At 41.5% G+C, this 22,813-nt stretch overlaps 2 protein-coding genes across 2 annotated transcripts in view; one reads left to right on the top strand and one right to left on the bottom strand.

The window, feature by feature from the left end:
- Window positions 1-22,813, bottom strand: part of LOC132979516 (uncharacterized) — a 358,936-nt gene that overhangs the window by 258,567 nt on the left and 77,556 nt on the right. The window lies entirely within an intron of this gene.
- kirrel1b (kirre like nephrin family adhesion molecule 1b) overlaps window positions 1-22,813 on the top strand; it is a 100,831-nt gene that overhangs the window by 38,961 nt on the left and 39,057 nt on the right. Inside the window, exon 2 of the mRNA XM_061045359.1 lies at window positions 20,158-20,307. Coding sequence (XP_060901342.1) covers window positions 20,158-20,307 — 150 coding nt within the window. The remainder of the gene's footprint in view (window positions 1-20,157; window positions 20,308-22,813) is intronic.

The raw sequence follows: 22,813 nt of genomic DNA, 5'->3' as shown, positions 1-22,813 counted from the left end.
AAAGCCTAGATTGAAGTTTTGATCTGTTTGTTCTCTCCCCCCTCGTCCCACTTACATGTCCCCGTGGAGCCCAGAGAAGGCAGGCAGGGCTGGTGTGTGTGTGTGTGTGTGTGTGTGTGTGTTTGCATGAGAAACGCACCGACACGGCGTCGAATAGAGAGAGAGAGAGAGAGAGAAAAAAAAAAGAAGAGCCAAAACACATCGAGATAAACAGATAAATAGACGGATAGAAATAGACAGACTGACAGCGAGTCGGTGAAAGATGAGAGAGCGGAGACATGAGCTGGAGAGGGCACAGAGACGGAGAGATGAAGACAGTGTAGGAGATGAATTTAAAAAAAAAAAAAAAAAACACATCATGAACACACGTGCGCAAACAGAAATACACACAGCAGCAGCAGCAGCAGCAGCAGCAGCAGGGAGTGATTGACAGGCACCGACAGACACGCCTACAGACTGAAAAAAGGATGAGGGGGGAAAGAGAGTGACAGAGGGAGAAGGAAAGACAGAGAGAGACGCAGTGATCCACAGCCGTATACAAATCGAAACAGACAGCAGAGAGACAAACACAAAAGACAGACACACAGACAGACCGAGTGACAGTCACTTGCTGTATTTGTCTGTTTGTGTCCTCGGATGCTCCTTTTGAACACCTCCTGACCCGCTGGTTTTTTACACATAAACATTTTTTTAGTTTTTGCCTACAGTATGCCTCGACAGCAGTGATTCATGTGAAAAATCCTGTTAGGAGGGCTGCTCATAGTTGTTGTTTTTAACTCGCAGTTTTTTTTTTTTCTTCTTGGCAATGTCTGTCTTTTGCAGGGGAAATCATCTGCAGCGCAGGAAATGATGCTTTTTTTTTGGTTGGTTTGTTTTAAACAAACAGAAGAGGAAGTCGAGTATCTGTCGTCGCAGCCTAATGTTGCAGCAGATTTAGAGAAAGGAAAAGTATTTATGTGTTCATCTCTTGTTGGACGTGGGGGCTTAAGGAGGCTCATCATCATGCACCCCAGGTTTATGGGCCATGTCCTTCAAAGTTTGACATTTTTAGACTTGCAATGTGCTGACAGGCTGACAAGCTCCAAGTCATGTAAAAAATAGTGTCACAGCGCCGTATTTCCTTCAAACTTATAGAGGACACAGCCATCATACTCCTCACATAACCTCGTAAGTCATCGCTGGCTGGTCAGGTATCCTGTCAGCGTTAAGGTGATATATGTTTGCATCATCTGTTTGGTTGAGAGGGCTTTGCTCTTAAAGACACGTGATCATTGTGTAGCTTTTAAAACCAACGATTGAAAAGGGGAAACGGGGATCTCAGGAAGAGCTAAACAGGAGGAATTCCTCAGGACAGATGGACAGGATGTATCTGCAGAGGCAGGGGTGGAGCAGCGATTTTAAAAGTGCGGGTGTTCTAATGCTAGTATATTACCGCCCTCTAGCAAATCACCACATTCTGTTTCATTTCATGTCCAATAACTAACGTCAGCTGACACATCACACAACAAGACAAAGTTACAAAAGATAATTAGACACTAACTTTATGAACATCCATTGTGAGTAACCCAGTTAGCTCTAAAAAAAGAGATTCAAAACTGCTCTTTCTGATGCTTTTATTTTGCTTTTCTTATTGCCTTACGCCTCAGTCTCTTTATTTCCGGTCTTCAAATATAATGTGCTTTTATTTTGAAAAACTGCAAAAGGGACTTCCGCTACATCGTAAAGTTACGGGAGTAAATAAATACAGCTAAAATAACAACCAAGAGGTAAAATGTTACACTTCCGTTGTTTTGTGAGGTGGATTTATCTTAAAAACATTTGTGTGGGTGACTAACTCTCTTTCAGAAGGATGCTACATGTAGCATGTATCCATTTGTTAGCTCTGAGCTCTGACTCAACCAGTGATGAGTGACAGGAGGATTACTGCTAAATGCACGTAACTTTACCGTGCTTCAACTGTATGTGGGGGATGAAAATACGTTTCACCCACAAGGTGAGACGCGCCTGTGCAGAGGGGGACAGAAAAAGTAACTTTGGATTCACCATTTGAAGTAAAACATGAAATTAGACATCAAAAAGTTTAACATTAAACAGCATAAAGTGTTTTTTTATTGAAGCTGGGGATGACTACTTTGGAGAAACCAATGAGAGTAAGCTCGATTTTTCTAGAATCAAACCTGATAAAGTCAAATTTGTATGCTTGTAGCCATCTCTAACTTTATTGTTCATCTCATCACAATATCTTTTGAAGACGTTAGGACAAAGTGTACAATAGACGCTTGAAAGCACAGACAATGTTCTCACAGTCTGGCTTGCATGTGGGTAATCAGTCAGGTGGGTCATTCATCTCGTTTTGCCAGCAATGCAAATGCAATCCAACAAGATAAACCATTTGACTGGTTTTCTGCAGCATACCATTAATAATGTTATCATTTGGGGATTTGCAGGGAGATGAAAGTTGAACCATTCTCTAAACCGGTGACATTTTGAAGTGCTTGTTGCAGTTTGTTAAAGTGAGACGACAGAGCGGAATATTTAATCAAATCTAAGTCGTGGAATATACCAGAATTTGACCTTGATATATATCTGTTTGTTTGTCGTTTCAGGCGAAGTTTTCAGCAGTCACCATGAAAATATTTGACTTTAAGTTTTGTGAAGAAGGGCTGGAACTCTGGTTTCATGCCCTGTGAGATTGGACCGTCTTGTTATAAGTATTAGGTGACAGCTTTAAAACCTCACCTGACATTAGCTCCTCTTTTAAGGACATCCTCTGGTGATTTCAAGCATTAGACTGTGCCCATGGAAAGAGAAAATAATCACCTTGTAGAGACTGATTAAGATCAGTTATAGTTACATAAATAAATCAGAATATTAAAGTCTTCAACAGAAATATGTTTGACAGGGAGCAGCTTTGACTGACGGGTGTCTTGCACGTTGTCCACATGGGTCCCATCATCACATCAGTATCACAGCAGGTTCAGAACTTCAACAGTGTCAACACAGGATCTGTGTAGTGCCGTGCACTACAAGTGTGAAACTATGACTCAGTTCACAGTCTCACGTGTACAAGTGAGGCGGGTGGCGTCACCCAGCAGGTGAGGACAGCTGCAATGATTAAAGGTGAAAAGTACCTGTTTCATCTCCACAGATGACACAGATGCCTGAAAACAGAAAAGACTGGGTTGTTCCTGCTACTGAGGCTTTCCTGTTGTTTATAGTAGGCAAGCAAAACACTCACAGATACTACCACAGATACTACAGTATGTCAATATTTTCTACAGTCCTCGGTCAATACGTGCTCTGACAGCCAGAAAAAAAGAAAAAAAAAAAGCGTCCCACCCACTCAAATCTGAAATTTCATCAACAGAGAGAAGAACCTTTGCAGGCGTCTGAGCTCTGCCGTTCTGTCACAGCGTCTTTGCTTTGAGGGGCTGCAGCTGTGCTTTCCCTCGCTCCTGCTGCTGGTAGAGCGAGACACAGAGAGAGAGAGAGAGAGATTAAGAGCAAGACAGTTTCCATTTAGAGCAGTGATCCAGCCTATTACCTTAATTCTGCCCTGGCAGCAAATTTCACTAAGATCACTTTTTTAAAAATGTATTTTCCCAAAGACAAACTTAATTTAGGGTAATTATCAAGAGCAAAGGCAGTCACGGTGTCCTCGAGACAATTTCTCAGGGAACCCGGGAGTCTCTCAATCCAATTGGGATACCATGTCAAATCACTGCATCACAGTTTAAATGAATCATCTGTTGTGTTCAACCAGTAACAGCTCAGCATCGAGCTCTGTCTACCTCTTCCCACAGTATTGGATCTACTCATACTCAGTTGGAGCTGGTGCTTGTTCTACTTTGTTTAGTGCTTTACATCAGTGGTTCTCAACTGGTCTAGCCTCAGGACCCACCACAAACTCCCTCATGGAAAAATCGCAACCCGATTTTCAGATATTTTGTTTAACCAATCAGAATTGTTCGATGACAAATGGTGCTGTTTGGACCTCAGGCGGTACAAAACGTGACAGAACAAAGACACAAAATGAAAACAAACATGTTTTTGAAACGCTTTATAGACTTTTTGACACAATATTTTTTTTCCAGGCACACATTCTTGACCCACTGAAAATGGCTCCGCGCCCCACTTTTTGGTCCTGACCCACCAGTTGAGAAACACTGCTGTACATCGTACCTACTCACTGTAAATGTTCTAACTTAAGTGCTGTAGCAATGCCATGCAAAGTAACCCGTGTTGCCTGTGTTAGTGTCTCCAACATGATATAAACTAAACAAACTTTACTTAAAACAGCAATATGAAGGACTTTGTGTGGTGTCCACTGAAGGTCTGAGTGCAACTACACATTTTTAAGACACACATAGTGCTGTATTGTTTACCCCTCTTACTGTAGATAACATGCATTCATTTGTGAAATCAGTCTGCTAATGCTATATGAGAAGCTAAATGACCATATCCACTAACAAGGTAAAGGTATATTACCAGATTTTGCGCAAATATGACTTCAAGCCTCTTCGGCAGCTTGTTTGCAAACTGTCTGCATGTGGAGGACGTGTATGTGTTTTCAGCTGTTACCATGATAGCTATGTGATGTGGCTAAAGAGCTGCATTGTGGAGGGTAAATTTGAAACCTGATCCAAAGATAACTGGACTTTGTTGAAGATCTTGAAGACGTTTCACCTCTCATATGAAAGCTTGAATAATATTCTAATGTGCTTCTTAATAACTTTGATTGACAGACTAATGAGATGATGACTGATTATCATTGACTATGCGTTCAGAGGCTCAGTGCTGCCTTAACACATGAAGTATTAGCTGGGAATCCACACAGAAACTCTACATGCCTCATGTAAAACATACAGCCTGTGACCAAGCCCAAATGAGCTCATACAATCCTCAAATGCTCTTTTTTTTATATTCTACATTCTTTGCAAAAGCAACATCAGATCTTCAAAGTCTGAAGTCGTGGAAGTATCCTGCAGTTGCATCAGAGGGGGAAAAAAAACGATGAATGTTGAATGCTGTTGGGGCTGTGAAGTTCTGACAAAAAAAGGGGCCTCCAACGCACGACTTTGGCAAGCTTTCACACCCTCTCAGTGCAGCACTGTTACATCTATGCATTAAGATGTCGAGACGCCGCATGGAAAAAAAAACGTCCGGCATCCACTGCGGGAAGGGAAAGGAATTACAAGTGAATTTTTTAAGAAATGCAAGGGGGGAAAAAATAAAATGTAAATTAGGTGTGTTTCCATCAGATGCTTGAAGAAAATGAATTAAATTTCCACACAGACTTTCGAGAGCTGATTTCTATTTGGCGCGTTGTTATCGTGCTTTCCTGTCGGAGAGTGTAAGTGGTATTTCATGCTTTCATTTTCAAGATGGAAATCAAGGAATGCACTTTGCATAGCGTTAAGCACTGACTGAGCATTACACCTACAGGGAGACAACACATAGTATGTTTCCTTCTCGCTGCAGGTCACAGTTTGCACAATCCAGCACACAAAGAATTTCTTAACCTGCAGACCTTTCTTTTTTTTACCTCCAGTGAGCATAAAAACTGACATTTACATTCAGCTTTTTCTATTTCTTGGAAGGAAGCCCAGTTTTTCTTCACGCTGTGTTACCGCAGTAACTGCATAGAAATTCTCTTTTTTTTTTGCACTATAACTCGTTAACAATAACATTAAAGCACGTTTCAGTCGTGAAGCCTTTTTTTTTTTATTCATCCCTTAGATAAAAGTATCCTCATCTCGGTTTGCAGCAGATTTTTTTTTTTTTTTTAATATGTCCTCTTGTTTGAAGGGCCACAGTGAGGTTATTTCTCTTTTCACCGTTTCACTTGACAGCAGAATCTCATCTCCTCTGCCTCAGTGGCGCTCACATCACCAATTCTTATTGAAGGGGAAATCGCACAGCCATTGCTGAGCGAGGTCGTTATTTGGATAATGACTAATCTGCTCCCGACTTAATTCCATTCCTCTGATCCGACGTCCAGGTTGCAGTCAGAGGATGTGGCTAATGATGTGGCTGCAGCGTTGTCTGGGAATGCAGAGGGGGAAAGAACACACACACACACACACACACACACACACACACACACACACACACACACACACACACACACACACACACTCATGGACAATACTTGCAGACATTCGCTTGTAAGTCACTCACTTGCTCACATACTGTAAGCACTCATGTATGAGTTTGCTTCAATGTTATGCATTAACAAAATAATATTATTTTCCTTTAACTTCCCTCTAAAAACACAATTGTTTCCACATCACTCTCCTCTGCCATGTAAATATTCTTCATCTTCTCCTACCAGTGCTTAACGCTTACTTTTCAGTGAAATAATCAAAGACATTTTCTGTTAACAACACTTAACTCTGAATGGAGAATATTCCCTTGTTCTACACTTTATGCCTAATGTCATGTTTTTAAAGATGAATTACAAATTTTTTGGAACCTTTGAATTTGGATCATATCCTGAAATATATGTAATCAAGATTAATTCAAGTTACCAGACTTTTTTTTTTTAATTATTTTGCCTCCGTCGCACGTGAATCTATGAAATTTTTAACTAATTGTTTCTCTCTTATTTTGGCCAGCACCATCTTGTGTGTATTTTTTAGACCATACATCAGACCATATTTGGAAAAGAGGGAGGAGCTGAAGAGAGTTAGCAAATGCAAAGTTATAAGTTAATGCTAGTGCTAGTTTACTGAACGCCCATTTACAGCTGATTGGGATACTATCGTTTTGTCTTACAAAATCAGACTTTATAGAAAATGTAGCAATAAAAAAAACTCCTTAGACTTAGCGACTTGATCAAAAAGAAGAGATGCCCTGTAGATCACACCCGATAATTTAAACAGCCTGTCTTTGGTGGACTTGCCATTCAAACAAATCAACTGACTTCTATACAATCGGTTTACTTTTTCAACCAGTGGAGTCGCCCCCTGTTGGCCACCAGCAAGAATGCAGGTTACAGGCGTATCAGCATCAGCGTGCCTTTCAGACCCAAAAGCACCTCTTTCAATCTCATACATGCTGATTACATCTTATTATTGATGTCACAGTTTTATAATCAACCAGACATTTAAATCTGCTCCAATTAGATTTTCTTGTTTGGCTATGCACTTAACATGGCCTGTTTTGTACTTGCTTACTTGTGAGAACCTTCATCAACGTTATGCCTCCCCTGGCATTAATCACTACAGCAACATGCCTACTCCTCACATCGACCTTAATTTGAACCCAGTCATATTTATACTTCTAAAAAACCAGCTCTAACTCGTTCATTTGAAGAAAGTGAAGTGGCATAACTGTCTCTCACTTTCCAAAAAATGTCCTCTCCCAACAAAGTCCCTGGGTCACTGAGTCCTCACAAAGATAGGAAAAACGGCAGCAAACACACACATTCATCCATGAACATCCATGCACTTGGTCTAATTTTTATCGAATGTAACATTCACAGCATTGACCTGCTCAGTCATACGCACTCGTTCTAACATGCACCAAAAAACACACATACACACAAACGGAACCTCCCTCCCCTCCTCTCTCTCTCTCTCGCTCTCTCTCTCTCTCTCACACACACAATTGCCTCCCTCTTCTCACATGCCTTTTCACTCCGTGCTCATTTGGTGATGTTAATGCCAGCAGACATGTACAGTGTGCTCTAACAGCGGAGGGAGGGGAGGGTGTGGGTGTGTGTGTGTGTTTGAGCGTGTGTATATGTGTGTGCAAGCGGGTATATGTGTAAATGCCAGTGTGCATACATGTGTGTGTACTTACCGCTCTTAAAAACCAATTAACAGCGCACAGCAGCAGCCGCCCCCCTCCTCCAAATGAAGAGGTGAATTAAACATCACCAGGACCAGATGGAACCAAATCAGAGAGAGAAAGAGAGACGGATGAATAATTGAAGACAGAGGGGATCATAAAAAAAAAGAGGGAAATAAAACTGAAATAAGAGATGAAATGAAATGTAAGAAAGCAGAAGTCAATTAGAGAGGCTGAGACAGAGCTGCAGGGGGAAGCAGATAGGAAGAAAGGGGAGGGGGTTGATACAAGTGTGTGTTTTTGTGTGTGTTTGCGAGCGTGTTCCTGCCGTGTTTGTGTGCGTCTCTCCTGCCTACTTTCCGGAAAACAGTCAACTAACACAACCCAGTTAGTTGTTTGAAGTCGACAGTGGCATAATCAGGTTGGCATAGGGATGATTAGAGCGAGTTCTCTTTCTCGAAACTGAACTTCACTGGAATTGAACGGCGGTCTGTTACCTGAGCGTGTCGTGTGTGAGTGACAGGAAATAACCTGTGAAGCAGGGATCCATTTCCAAAAAGCTATTCAGGAGAGCTGCTGCGCTGTCAAATGGTGGCTGCTGCGTGTTATACAATACATGTGAATTACAAATAAGTTCTTGTATGAAGTCGGTCTCCTGCATGTTTATGTATGGATCAGAAGTGGGGTGTGCTTTGAATGGATTTTTTGGGAGAAAATATCAGTAAATGTTAAATGGACTTGAGCTTGTGTAGCGCTTTTTTAGTCTTCTGACTACTCAAAGCGCGTTTACACCACATGTCACACCTACACATTCACACACTGACGGTAGTAGTTGCTTTGTAGTGAGACCATCAGAAGATTCATAAATTCTTAAGCCGCCAACGAAGCAGCGGGGAGCAATTCAGGGTTAAAGGGGACGTATTATCAAAAATCCACTTCTACAGTGTTTTTGAACATACATTTGGGTAACCTGAGTGTCTACCGACCCACAAAATGTGAAATAACCCCATCCAGTCCTTTGTTTGTGGTCTGCATAAGTCTTACAACACAGAGAACAATGCTCCGTTTAAAATGTGCTCTCCTTGTGATGTCACAGTGGGATTCTGGTAAAAAAAAAAAATCCCCTCCCCTCCCCTGGTATCTCCACCCATGGACTCCACCCCCAGCCTAGAACAAAACTTTTGCGCATGTCCGCCATTTTTATTCTCGCTACAGAGGAGTGATGTCTACCGTGAAAACTCAGGGGGGGGCTCATTGCATTTAAAGAGACACACACACCAAAACGGAGCGTTCTGAGAGAGCTGGTTTATACAGGGTCACAAACCTCCTCTGGTGCTTGACTCATGTTATATTTTGACCAAAGCACAGCACAGATGTTTCATTTAGACCACAGGGGGACTGTTTGAAAAGGTGAGAAAAGGGGGATAACATGTCCTCTTTAAGTGTCTTGCCAAAGGACACATCGGAGATGTAGCTGCATGAGCTGATTATCGAACCTTCGACCTTCAACAGAATATGGTTTAACTTCCTTATATGTAAAGTTTGATGAGTTACCATTCATGTTAAATTGGCACGACATAAAAGAAAATTTGATGGATCAGTTGATGTTTAAGATCAGAGTTTGTCTAATTAATGAGAACATTTTAACTCTACAAAATACATACAAATACTTTTCAAATCAGAACAGGAATATGTGTATACCTGTATAGTAGTACCTCACTTCTTGGAGTTTGGTTGTGTAGTGTAGAGTGATTGTAGTGTCATTCCTGACAGTAATCATAATTACATTGCACACATCATGTTACAAGGTCGTTCTGTATCTCAGTGTATTTACTAAAAAGAAGTCAAACAGGATTAGAAACCCCCGAGCACAGTCAGGTGATCGATCACAACACGATGTGAACGAACCCTCAGCTTACACTTATCTAGAGGAAAGAAGGATCCTGAACTGGAAACCCAAAAGTCTCCAGGGACAAACTGATCCAATGTGTTTCGAGTGACTGTTTCAAGTGGGTATAAAATGTTGTGTTTCCACTTTCACTGACATTATTTTGTCAGCTCCAAACTGAGAGCACTGTCCTTCAGTATCAGAACACACATACCCTCGAGTCGATGTGCTAAAGCAGGTATCAGGGGAGAAAACGCTGCTTTGTGAACAACCATCGAAGATTTCACTGTTCGGTCAACTATCCCATTGACTGTCGACGTGTGTGAAACGTTGATCTTTGGAATGAGACATTATTATACGAGCAGTAAGGAGTCGTTATCAAAGAGGCAGTATTACTGTCAAGTGGAGATGCAGAGGGGATGTGATAGGGTCATGGCAGTAGCAGGGACAACAATGTTAGAACGTTTTGAAGACAAACTGATAAACGAAGTCCACAATCATCCTCATATGTACGATATGTCAGACAGACTGCCAAGATTATCAGGGACAAATCATTTCCATTTTAGACGTCGTATATGGAAACCTTCACAGTGTTTCCCCTAGGTTTACAGCGTTGGGGGGTGGGGGGGTGGGGACAAGCCGACATGCCGACACGACGACACAAACACTTGAAGGAATCTTGGTGTTCATGTGTTACTTTTAATGACAGCTGTCCTTTTCTATCGGAAAGGTATCTTTAAATGACTTCTTTCCCTGATTTCCGACTCTATCCACTATCCTATCTCTACAATAAAGGCCCAAAAAGCCCAAAAATAAATCTTTAAAAAAAGGGGGGTGGGCTGTTTCAGTTCAACAAGTGACCCTGTAAACTGGAGACTTTCAGCCGAATGTGTCCGTGGCTGTTTTTTCACTCAGTCTGTAGGGACTTTGGTTTGGAACCAGAGGGTGGCCAGTTCAAGTCCTGGTGTGTACCAGATCTGGAAATTTGTCTGGAAAGCTGAAGAGGTGCCAGGTCACTCCCTGAGCACTTGGCATCGAACCACCAACTGCTCAGGCGCTCCTTCATGTGCAGCCCCTCACTCTGACATCTCTCAACATGTGAATATCCACATTTTTCTTATATCAAAAAGGCCGCACTCTAATTTCCAGTCTCTCTTTTTACTCTATTTTATCCATAGGCCCTTTTTTGACAACACAAACATGTTTCATGGCACTCCAAAAAGGTTTTTCAAAATTGCAACGTGCACAATTTAATTAAAGAAAGAGACAGTGACGGGGTATCAGATATTTTTGTGTCTTAGCTATTTGGATCTCTAAACTTCATTCCATTGAAGTCAAGTGTGTGTTTGTGTTTTTTGTAAGTCTGTGTGCAGGCGAAGGAAAATGTCTGCATGATTGTATCCAGTCGTGCTGTCTCGTAGGGATTTGGGGAGAGTAATTGAGTACATTTGTGAGTGCGTTTAGATTTGAGTGTGCATTTTACTCCGAGGGCATTTGTGTAGTTTGTGCAGTGAGTGTGTGTGTGTGAGTGTGTATATGCTGTTTGGTAATTGCCTCTGCTTTGGCTTTGTTTTGTGTTGATGTGAGTGTTTGTGTGCTTGTGAGTCATGCATGCAGTTATATGTGTGTATTGGAGTGTGTGTTTCTGCTTCTTCATGGTAGTAATTGCTCCTGGATGAGCTTGCGTGTGTGTGTGTGTGTGTGTGTGTGTGTGTGTGTGTGTGTGTGTGTGTGTGCGTGTGTGTGCGATTTCCAATAACTGCTGGCTTTGCTCAGCATCTCCTCTGCTTGGCGTCACGCTGCTCCTCTGTTCTGTTGGAAGTGTTTGCGAGGGGGAAATAAAAGCGTCGTTCTGTGGCGAGGGGGGACACTGGGAAATCACTGAGCTTCTGTTTACAGCAAACACGGAGCGCACCGGGACACCGAGTTATGATCTCGCCGTCTGGTCCCTTCCGTGTGCGTTTCCCGCTCGGTCCTTCTCCGTCTTGGTCTCCTGTGCGTCTCTCTCCGTCAGATCGGGGCGGCGAGCTTCAGGGTTATAAACGTAACATGAGTGATATTTCCAAAAGCAGCAGTAACCACATCGTCCCTCGCGGCCAATCAGGAACACGCAGGTCACTGTATCCTGACCTTTGTTTGAAAATGACTGCAGGGACACATGGCTCTGTAATGTGACACAGAACTCTTTCTCTTCTAACTTTTTATGTGCATTATAAGTCTCTATCTCCCCCATGCTGTGTCGCCCTCTGCAGACCTTTAAAGCACAATCAATACTGCAGAAATAACCAAATATAATCTGATAAAATGATGCATCCCAACATTATCTGCATGTACTTTGTCTAAATTTAAATCTGTATCCATCATTAATCTTTCATTTCTCTGCTCTCGTAGGGAAACATTCATTCATGCAGCACTCTATCCTGTTGACATTTCCTCTCATCTATAACTAAGAATAAAAACAGCTCCACATTCAAAGTTCTGCGGTGATAGAGATTTTTTTTTTTGCACAACTACAATCTGGAATCACAACTTGTTCATTAAAGGGCGATCTAACATTATGAGATAAGGATATTCAGTCATCGATTGCCTATGTGAGGATGCATGCTCAATCTGGGCTCACATGTTCCTAACACTCGGTTTAATGTTGCAGAAATTGAAAGAAGAGGAAACAACGTGCAGCTTGTATGATGGAGCTTAGGTTAAATGCCAAATGTTAAAGTCAATCAGTTGACTACATGATGTGAAAAAAGTCTTTGTATAATGTTAGTTCAGTTACTAACATGCAAGTTTGACATACAGTATAAGTCTGAATTTAATTAGTCCAATTTCTCACAGCCAGACTTATACCCCAATTTCCACAAACGCCGGGTGCGCCGTTTCCACAGCGAGCGCCGAGGTCCGTCTCCGCAGCATGCCAACAGCGCCACTCTGCTCTGGTTTCACCGTATCAAATGCGCTGATTTGACCGCAGTTTAACAACCCAGACAGGAAGTGAGACAATTTTGAATAAGCCAGTTTTCTGTTTGCAGAATCTGAAACATGACAAAATGCAACATGTTTGAGTCAACTCAAACTTCATGCTGATGGCTGGTGATGATAAGTGTAAAGCTTTGTTTTGAAAGCCTGTGCATGAAAAAGCAATCGGTGCTCGTAATCATCCCCCCCAAAATAAATAAGAATGACCAAAAATCTTCTTTACATTTCATCAAATTCAAAAGCTATTTTTTTCTGCAGAGGATTTGTATTAGGACAGTTTCAATGAACCTTCAATCTTCTTCCTTCAAAGTACGATAGTGGGCAAGGAAATGTAACAAAAAATGGTTGAAGGGAAACTACAGAGGAGCCTCAATTTCTTCACTTTTGAATGTTCTCTTTGACTTTTTTCCATCCTTGCTTTCCCTTTTTTATCTCCTTTCTCCCCCTCCCTCCCTCTCTCTCTCCCTCTCTCTCTCCCTCTCTCTCTCTCTCACACACAAACACTTTCCTGCTATTTTCTCTCTCTCATGCAAACACCTTTTTGTACTCTCCTTTCCACACTTTGCCCTTTGCTGCCTTTTCAGAAATGGCAAATATATGCACATGGCATACACAGCACCACAATGACAGATATGTATGCAGGCATGCGTGTAAACACGAACAATACTTGCACACAAATACACACTCTCACACTCACACTTGGACTCAGCGTGCTCTCTCCTGCCTGAAAGTGGTGTGCGGTATAGTTGAAATGGGAGCGAGCTGTTGCCTGGAGGCAGAGCCGGGATATGAATACACGGTGAGGGTCAGCGTGGCAGTTTTTTGGGGGCGGGGGGTGTTAGGAGGATGAAGGCCTCAGGGTGTGGGGGAGCACAGTTTAGGGTTACATACCTCACAAACTGTCCTTTCATTTCCACACAGGAATGATTTGCTTGCAGGAGATTGTATTTGGCCTCTGATGGCCTTCAGCTGTTAGTACACGGATGTAATGAATAATGAGATGACGGCTGATAGGATGACAAAACATTACGCTTTGAATTTCAGAGAAAAAAATATCTAAGGAAATTTTTTTTTTGCGTTTTTACAAAGACATATTCTTTCTTTTTCATATTGACCTTCATCCTGACATGAGCAACAGATGACAGGAATGATTCAATGTGATGGTTGTCGGAACTCCAATTAGTACATTTCTTTCTGATCGTTGAGCCAATCAGAAGCTTTTGAGCTGTTTGGGAAATTGGACCCTGATGTACCTGATGAGACTCAATTTGGTCATTCACAGAAAAACAATCTGAGCCATAGAAACTAATGTGGATATGAAAGGGTTACAAATAAGTTCCCTGATCATGTGCTTTGATAGAGTACACTTTGAGACTAGGACTAGAGCCCCACTTGTGGTTCTTCAACAAACCTTTTTGTGCTAAATATTTCCCCAACATGTAAATATGTCCTCATAAGGAAATCATAAGTTGGGATAAATTTATAGCCAGAATGAAACTGACTTCTGGTGCTGCGTCTCTAGCCATCCAATTTTTTGACGTATCAATACGTCAACCATTTTTATCCAGACTAAAAAAAAAACAACAGGTACTGCATCGTCAAAAACGACATTCATGTTCCCCAGATGATGTTTCAGAATACCTTTGGCGATCACCAGCCAAATGACGACCTCTGGTTTTGAGGACAGTGTTCCACTAACTATTGGTTGGATTGTCTCGAGATACAGTACAGATATTCATGTACCCCAGAAATTGAATTATAACAATTTAATGTTGATGCAGACATGAATGATTCCAAGGAGATAAATATCTCTGACTTTGATTGTCCTCTGACTTTTTATCTACCACCATCATCAGATCATATTTCAATATGTCCTATGGGCTTCACAATGACTCTTTGGTACCCAGTGGGTGATGTCACTGAGATCACGTCCATGATTTAAACAGTCTGTGGTTGGTATGAGAGTTTACTTCACAGTCTGTATATAGACTCTGAGCCTCGTTCATCACCATGGACACTGGGAAAATAACACCTTTGATTACCTGTTTGACTAATTCGGATTTAATGTCTTCAAAGTTAGTTTTTTTTTCTCCCGGTATCTGCATCATTTCTTCTGTGCCTGACAGCAATTATCTCTGTAAGTATACTTCCGCTATGAGCCTCTCTAGTGTTCAACCTTTACATCTTTCCCAAAAGTAATCTGTTTTCCACTGAATCTTAAAAAACCTCATACTTCAGCTCATGTATTATAGAAAATGTAGAGAATTTCAAAGACCTGTGTACTTTATAGTTAAACGCTGAGTGTATGAATTGATAAAAAAAGACTGGTTGGATAGAGCTAAGATGTTTAATAAAGCTCAGTCTGATGGGGGGAAAAAGGAGGACAAAGAGAATAAAAGATATTAAAGACATTAAGCATAATATGTTTGGACACCGAGGCAGTTATTGTGAAGCTCAGTCTATTGTACCACTGGGTCATTATGCAATAACAAAGAGCGAGCAGAGAAGATACCTTACATCATCCCTCAGGGTGATGATGCAGGGCGGTGAGAATGAACAGAAGGAAAGAGAGGAGCAGGAAGGTAGAAAGACAGAAAGAACAGCAGAGAGAGAGAGAGAGAGAGAGAAAAGAGAGTGTAGGAAGAGGAAAGAGTTATAGGTGAACAAAGAGAGAGAGAGGGGAAAGAGAAAACGATAAAGCGGGGAGAGCGATGCAAGAGAAGCTGAGGGGTTGAGAAGATGGAGAGAGGAGAGGAAGAGAGACAATAAGGAGGAGTGGAGAGAAGAAGGGAACAGTAGAAGATGGGGTTATAAAAGGAAACAAATGATGATGAAAGAATTTAAAAAAAGAGGATGGCAAAGTTAGACAACACGGGAGAGGAAGAAAGGAGACAAAGAAGAAGAGGTGAGGAGAAAAAGATAGATGGGTGAAGTTGGAAACCTGGAGAGCAAGATAAAAGAAAGAGAGAGGAAGGGATGATAGGAAAAGAGAAGAGGGAAGAGGTAAGCACATGGGAGAGGAGAGACAGGGAATCTGAGGAAGATGGAGGTGTGTGTGTGTGTGTGTGTGTGTGTGTGTGTGTGTGTGTGTGTGTCGGGGGGTAGGAGGAGGAAGGGAGGGAGGGGGTATCCCGTAGGGTTAATTACATCTCTGTTCTCTGTCAGTGTGGTTCGCTCCTCTGCGATCTGAGTCCCTGCTGCAGGCTGACAGGCCACACACACACACACACACACACACACACACACACACACACACACACACACACAAATATGCACGCTAATACAAACCCACAATCTCATAAACACAGATAAATACACACAAACATCCGTGCACACTCGTGTATCACGACACACAAACAGAAATGTTCTCTGTCTCCTCCTTTTTGTCTTTCTGTCACCGTGTCTCCTCTCTCTCTCAATTTCTATCTCTATCTCTGTCACATACACACACACACACACACACACACACACACACACACACACACACATTGTAACCCACTGCAGCCTGTCCCAGGAGAATATGCGTTGTTCTGTACAGAGTTATACACGAAGAAGAGGGCCCCCGCTCGTAATAGCTGTTAATTTTGCATAAATCATGCATAACATGACCCACATGTAAATCACTCATGTCAGCAGGATATCACATCCCAGCAGCTCCTTCTTCTTCTTCTTCTTCTTCTTCTTCTCATTTAATAGCAGCAGCTCCATTTCCACTGTTTCGTCTCAGCTCCTTTGTTTGTCTGCGACTCCTGAAAGATATGCACAAGGTCCCATCCAATGGAAATGATAGTTGTTAAATGTGAAGGTTTAAAAAATAGCCATCTTTTATTTTCTTGCAGTTTCATCAAGGTTTTCTAACTTTTTCTGAGTGAAGTACATTCATGACATTCTTTGTGTTCACCAAGTGGTATAAGTGCTATATGGTTGCATCGCATGAGGTCAACAAGTCTTTTTGAAATGCAGCTTCTTATCCTTATTGACTCTTAAAAGAGTATTACCGGACAAAAATGGAAGTTCAAAATCTTTCTGTATTCAGACCAACTTTTTTTTTCCTGCTCTGCTTAGAAGACTTTGAAAACATTTCCTTCACACATTTTTATTTTAACGTTTTTGCTAAGTTTGAAACTATACTGTAAAACTTCAGATAAAAGCCCATCCCAATTTCAGGCCCAGTCCCTTTTACAAGCCTGATGTTCAGTGTTGTTTAAGGAGAAAATGAAGCACAACAAAAAACTACATCACCTGTCCAAATGCTTTTATGTCGGCCTTCAAGCATGGATAGCAAGATTACAGTAAAAAGGACACTGTGGAAATCCAGATTGCAGCGAAGTGAAAGAGTCTGACTCCATAACGTGGAGTCTTTACCTTTATATCAATGCTACGTGCAATCAGACATATTCACAGCATTTATAGACGAGTAGAAACAAAGTTACTGGGATGCAGAAAAAAGTATAAAGCAACTTCATTACATACATGAAAGATGGCACTGGTCATGTGATAGAAAGGTCACGGTCTCTGCCAGCTAGCTTGCGGTGAATATTACTGAATATTTCCTTACAGATTCGCTTAGCCCGACTTGACATGATCATTTAACCCGGGGAAGAAGCAGGACAAAGTCAAGGAAATAAATAAATCGTCATTTGCTTCACACATGAAGCTCTCAAAACGTTTCAAATTTGCCAAATTTGTGTGTGTGTGGGGGGGGGGGGGGGGGCATCACTATTGTAAAAGAAGCACAGCGGAAATCTAAGATGGCAGCGAAATCGACAGTCTGACACTATAATTGTCAGTCTTTGCCTCTAAATCAATACCACGTGCAACTGGACATATTCACAGCATCAGTGGACGAGATGAAGAGAACACACTGACAAGCAGAGTATGGAGCAACCTGAACACAAAACTCGTAAGGAAGTAATAAATGTCCGTGACTTGAATTAAACTGGTCTTATAACACTTTTAAAAAGTTTATATGAGGAACCATTGCTGCTTACATTGGTGAGCTGCCAACTGTTGGCCAGTTTAACTGATTTCACACTTTTTAATAGCTGCATTAAAGATGTTTGAAAAATAATACATAAATATTCACCAAATTGCAGCTTGAAAAAAAAATCTATTTCAAGTTATATATGTATGGGGGATGATATTTCAGAACTGCATCATCTTCTTTATCCTTTGACAGAAAAAAAAAACAACCAAACAACTGCAGTAGTTAAGAGTTATAAGGAGGATTTCTCTTTTAACTTCAAACAGATACAGCGGCTCCATCAGCTCCCAGTCACAGCAGTCGTCTTCCTGATTCAGTATTCAAAAGGAAAAGTTGACGAAACATCAAAGTGCTCCCTGTGAAGTCGGAAGATTCCACGTCTACGTTAAAGGAAGCCTTCTGCACAAATAACATGACAGGTCGTGTAATCCTCCTGACAAATCAGTGAATCTCCCCGTTGTTTGCACCTTTGTGCTTGAATCCCGCTGAGACGTGTCCCTCAGAGCCACGGCCTGCTTTATTAAGCAGTTTTGCCTTAATTAGCTAATAGGATTGTTTTAACCATGATCCAAGAACAGAACAGCCCACGGGAAGACAAACACCAACTCTGTGGATGTGTGTGTGTGTGTGTGTGTGTGTGTGTGTGTGTGTGTGTGTGTGTGTGTGTGTGTGTGTGTTTGTGCTTGCATGCTGAGTGACTCTACGCATGTAAGTGAATGAGTGAAGTGTGAGTGCATAAACTGAGTGTGATTCAGTGCTGCAAGTGTGCAGAAGCTGCTGTTTGTGTGAGGTTGAGTCTGGTTGTGTGTGTGTGTGTGTGTGTGTGCCCGTGCACGTGTGTGTGTGCATGTGTCATCTAAGGCACCACAGTCGTCGTCTTCTTCTTCTTCTTCTTCTTCTTCTCTCCCTTAATTAACGCGCCTTCTCGCAAGACTTTCTCTGGAATATGAAACAATTTTACCTGATGATGCAAACGGCTGCAAACAGCAGAAGAGGGTTAGTGCCTCGCCTCCTCACCTGACACTTTCTCTTTATGCGAGAGCGCTAATGTATGCCGGCGCTACACTTGTAGTTTTTATATCCCGTGTATTTTAGTGGCTCTGCAATCGCCCAAAAGGCTTATTTTGCTGGAGGAAATGTGAGTGTGTAAGCAGAATCCTTTGTACTGTGTGATGAAAAAGAGCAGGCTGTATCACAGCTTGGCAAGGATGGTCATACACACACACACACACACACACACACATACATCTATGCAGGCACATACACTTTGGCTTGCAAATGCCCACGCAGAGACACACGCAGGCCCCGCTGAAGTCCAGGGAAAAACTTAAAAAGGGGGCAAGGAGGAGACGAAACAGGCAGAAAGCACGGAGGAATGACGAATATGCAAATCCAGGCAATCGAGCTCTGGGTCCACTTAAAAACAGAAGTCATTGAAAAGACTTTTCACTGGAATAAATGCCCAATATCAGGTGCTATGCAATCTATCTGCAAGATTTCACACTTGATCTTTGAGGGTTTGTGTATATATATATATATATATTTTCTGAAGATATATTTTTGGGCTTTTTGTGCCTTTGAAGGCTTTATATGCAATTTTTCACACTTCAAGGGATACTTCACCTGTTGAAACTTGAATCTGTATTGACATTGGGTCATATATGTAGTAGAAATGTGAAATACATTTTGAAGTTGGTGCCTTCTTGGCCGAGAAAAGGCAGAAAGTGTCTTTTTGGCTCATGTGGATGAAAGACACCAAATCCCAGAATGCACAGCACTGCAGTATTTTGTATTTTATTTTATTTTTTTGTATTTTGAGTAATCCCTGCAAACAAACAAAAAAAATGTACCCTAAAAGAACCCAAATCCAGATCCCCACCTGAGAAAGATAATATTGTAAAAATCTAATTCAACAAAGGTATTTTTTTAAAACCCTCATAACTTAAGAGCAACTTGAATTATGTTTGGTGAAGGTTTACAAGTCTGTCATATATTATATTATAGTGTGAGATCAATCAAAGTGATTTGTCAGACTCTTGACGCTCAAGGTGAATTGGATTATTCAGAGTCGAGTTCCTTTTAGTAAAGTGTTTAGATGCAAGAGTCCCTCCATTCAGCCAAAGTGAATAAATAAAAGGGCATTAGATTTAGATCCTCATCGTCCCACAAGAGAAATTCCACTCAGACACAGGGTTCATTTTAAGACACACTCACAATAAAAACACAAGGCATTAGATTTAGATCCTCATCGTCCCACAAGAGAAATTCCACTCAGACACAGGGTTCATTTTAAGACACACTCACAATAAAAACACAATAAAAAAGTAGTAAAAACACCACATACACAATAAAGACACATAATAAAGCACCCCAACAGCCTCCATATGGACAAACACCAGTCGATAAGGCCGGAGAGGGACTGTGTGGCTCGATACAGTGCAATAAAAGATGGCGGCTCACGGCCAGGTCACAATGAATGGAACTTAAAATTGATTTCTCTCTTTTTTTTTTGCAGTGTGGTGCATTCGCTTCTCTCAGGAGCCAGCGGACCAGTCGGTGGTGCTGGGAGAACGGGTGGTGCTGTCCTGCGTGATCTTCAACTACAGCGGCATCGTACAGTGGACCAAGGACGGCCTGGCCCTCGGTATCGGCGAGGGGCTCAGAGGTGAGGAGAGGATGAGGGAAGAGATCCTGAAGTGGGTGGGGGAAAAAAAAAAAAAAAAAAAAACCTCACAGCTTCCCCAAGCTGCAGGGATCAAAGTGAAGGGAAGAAGGGGAATAACTCAGCTACGGTTTCAGTTCAGTTTTGACTGTAAGAACCCTGACAAAAGCTATTATGCCTGAAAAGTGTAGGGGTTTTTTAACATTAAGGGAATGAACACTGTGCACAGAGAGAGAGGGAGAGTTTAAGAGCCGAGAGGCGTCTGAGTGACAATCTGGGCAAAAATGAGTCCTGTATATCATGCTGAATTAGAGAAAATCCCTCACAGTGCTGACAAAAGCAGACGCACATTCGCATAAGCCGACACGCACATCCAGAGTGACTTACTGTGAGTGCAACAGAGGAGCAGAATACACTTCATTTCAAATATATGGAGGCATTAAATGCAACCAAAAGAGAGGGGAGTAAAAGGGTCAAAGCCACAATAGACGGAGAAAAGGTATTTTTCTGCATTCGGGAAATGGCTGCAGGAAGCCCTGAAGTGTTGATAATAGCAGGAAAGAAAGTACCTGTGATCATTGTGGCTTTCTGTTGAAATTGATCGACTGAGCTACTCACTGCTTTGCTTTCTGCCAATGATGAATTCTTGTGGCAAACCATTTCAGCGAGTGAAATTATCTTTTTGACTTCTTTTGGTTGAACAAATTCAGTGCTTAAGTGAAATCTCCTCAGGTACAGTTATAGAATGAGTTTTAAAATGTAAGCCTGTTAGGGTTTCTGTTATTTAATCGCTTTGATGCTAATCTCCAAACTCATCGGTAATCATCTCTAATTCAAGTCAAGGTTTCCTTTTCCGTGCGCTGCATTGTTAAAAGTCCAATAAGCAACCTGAGATGTGACGACGTGTTCTAATAAAAAAACAGAAGTGAAATACACCCCACCGATATCTCTGCAGAGTAAACAATGTAACCTCGTAGTTCATTACATTTCGCAGAGTATAGCACCCATTCAGCTGTTTCTAGTGAGTCTCATTTTACTGTCAATAATAAGTCACACAGAGGCCTCACTCTGACTCATTTAAGCGGGATGAACCAGCTTGTGATTTCATTGTAAATATGCAGATTTGTTTAGAGGAGTCGTTTGTAATATAAAGGTCTGATCCTGACCTCTGATCCATTCCAGGGAGTCGGGGAGATTCAAACACTGATTAGCTTTTAAAACAGTGTCGAGTTGATTTATTACTCAAGTTCAAAGTTGAGCTGTACTTTCAGGCAGATGTGTGTTTACGGAGATGAACAAATATCTCATAAAAACACACATCTGCCAGCTTTTGCGTTCCATAGGAAGTGTGTTTCCTGTATACACCAAAGTCTGCTGACACATGATTTGTCAATACAACTTGAACTACAAACAAACACCAGAACGCTTCTCATACCAAAGTTCGGTCCTGAGTGTACCAATTCTGCATGTTAATGTAGAATCTGTAGATTCAATGATACTTATGCGTTGTCGGGTCCTCAAAGCTTTAAAAATTAAAAATGGTAATTGGACTTGAGCTTATATAGCGCTTTTCTATCTTATGACTACTTAAAGCACTTTTACACTGCAGGTCACACCTACACATTCACACACTGATGGTAGAGGCTGCTGAGTAAAGTGACCATCAGAAGTAAGATGGGGATCGAACCCTCGACCTTCTGGTTGAGAGATGATGACTCTACCAAATGAGCCACAGCCGCCCCAAGTCACTCAGTACAAAAACATGGTGGCAATAAGTTTTAGTTTTGTCTGAACTAAAATTGTATTCTAAATGGGATCTAATGGGCATTCTTTGGCTTTTGCAGCTAGCCTCAAGTGGACACTCGAGGAACTGCAGCTTTTGTGTGCTCTTCCACATTGGCTTCATTTATCAAGATTGCAGCTTCAACACAACCTATGAAACATCACGTCCATATTTGGTTCCAACACTGATTTAGGTTAATGCTTGGTGGGCTCAGTTCAGGTCTCAAGATGCAAACTTTTCTACACATTAGGGATCAGCGCAGAGGTTTATTTTGCAATCATCTTCATTATTGCATGCATGCACAGATCATCACAGGGTCTGTGGGGCAGCAAATAATGAAGGAAGTAAAGCCAGCATCAGCATTACACAAGACTTAACTCAGCTCCTTGTAATCAGGTAAGGACTTTATAGATGACAAGGTGCAGTGGACTGCTGTGGTAATGCTGTATGCATTTGTGCAAGGACAAAGAGTATGATCTTGTTTCCTCGGTTTTGTGTTTGAAAAGTTCGAGTTTCAGACTTAAATGTCACGTCGAGTGCAAAGTTCGTCTTTCATGAATATCCAAAATACGCCTGCAGCTGTCAGTGCCGTTAGACGAACCTTTCGTTACACACCTGAATCCCCTATTTTTAAAACAATCTGAAAATTCAGAGTAAAAGAAAACATTCATTTTAATATGGAAAATATCACAGATATTTACAGAACAATCTAATAACGCTCCTACT

This window comes from Labrus mixtus, chromosome 8 (assembly GCF_963584025.1).
Source record: "Labrus mixtus chromosome 8, fLabMix1.1, whole genome shotgun sequence".
Lineage (NCBI taxonomy): Eukaryota > Metazoa > Chordata > Actinopteri > Labriformes > Labridae > Labrus > Labrus mixtus.
The sequence above is the reverse complement of the archived record's forward strand: the minus strand, read 5'-3'. Positions and strand labels throughout refer to the sequence as shown.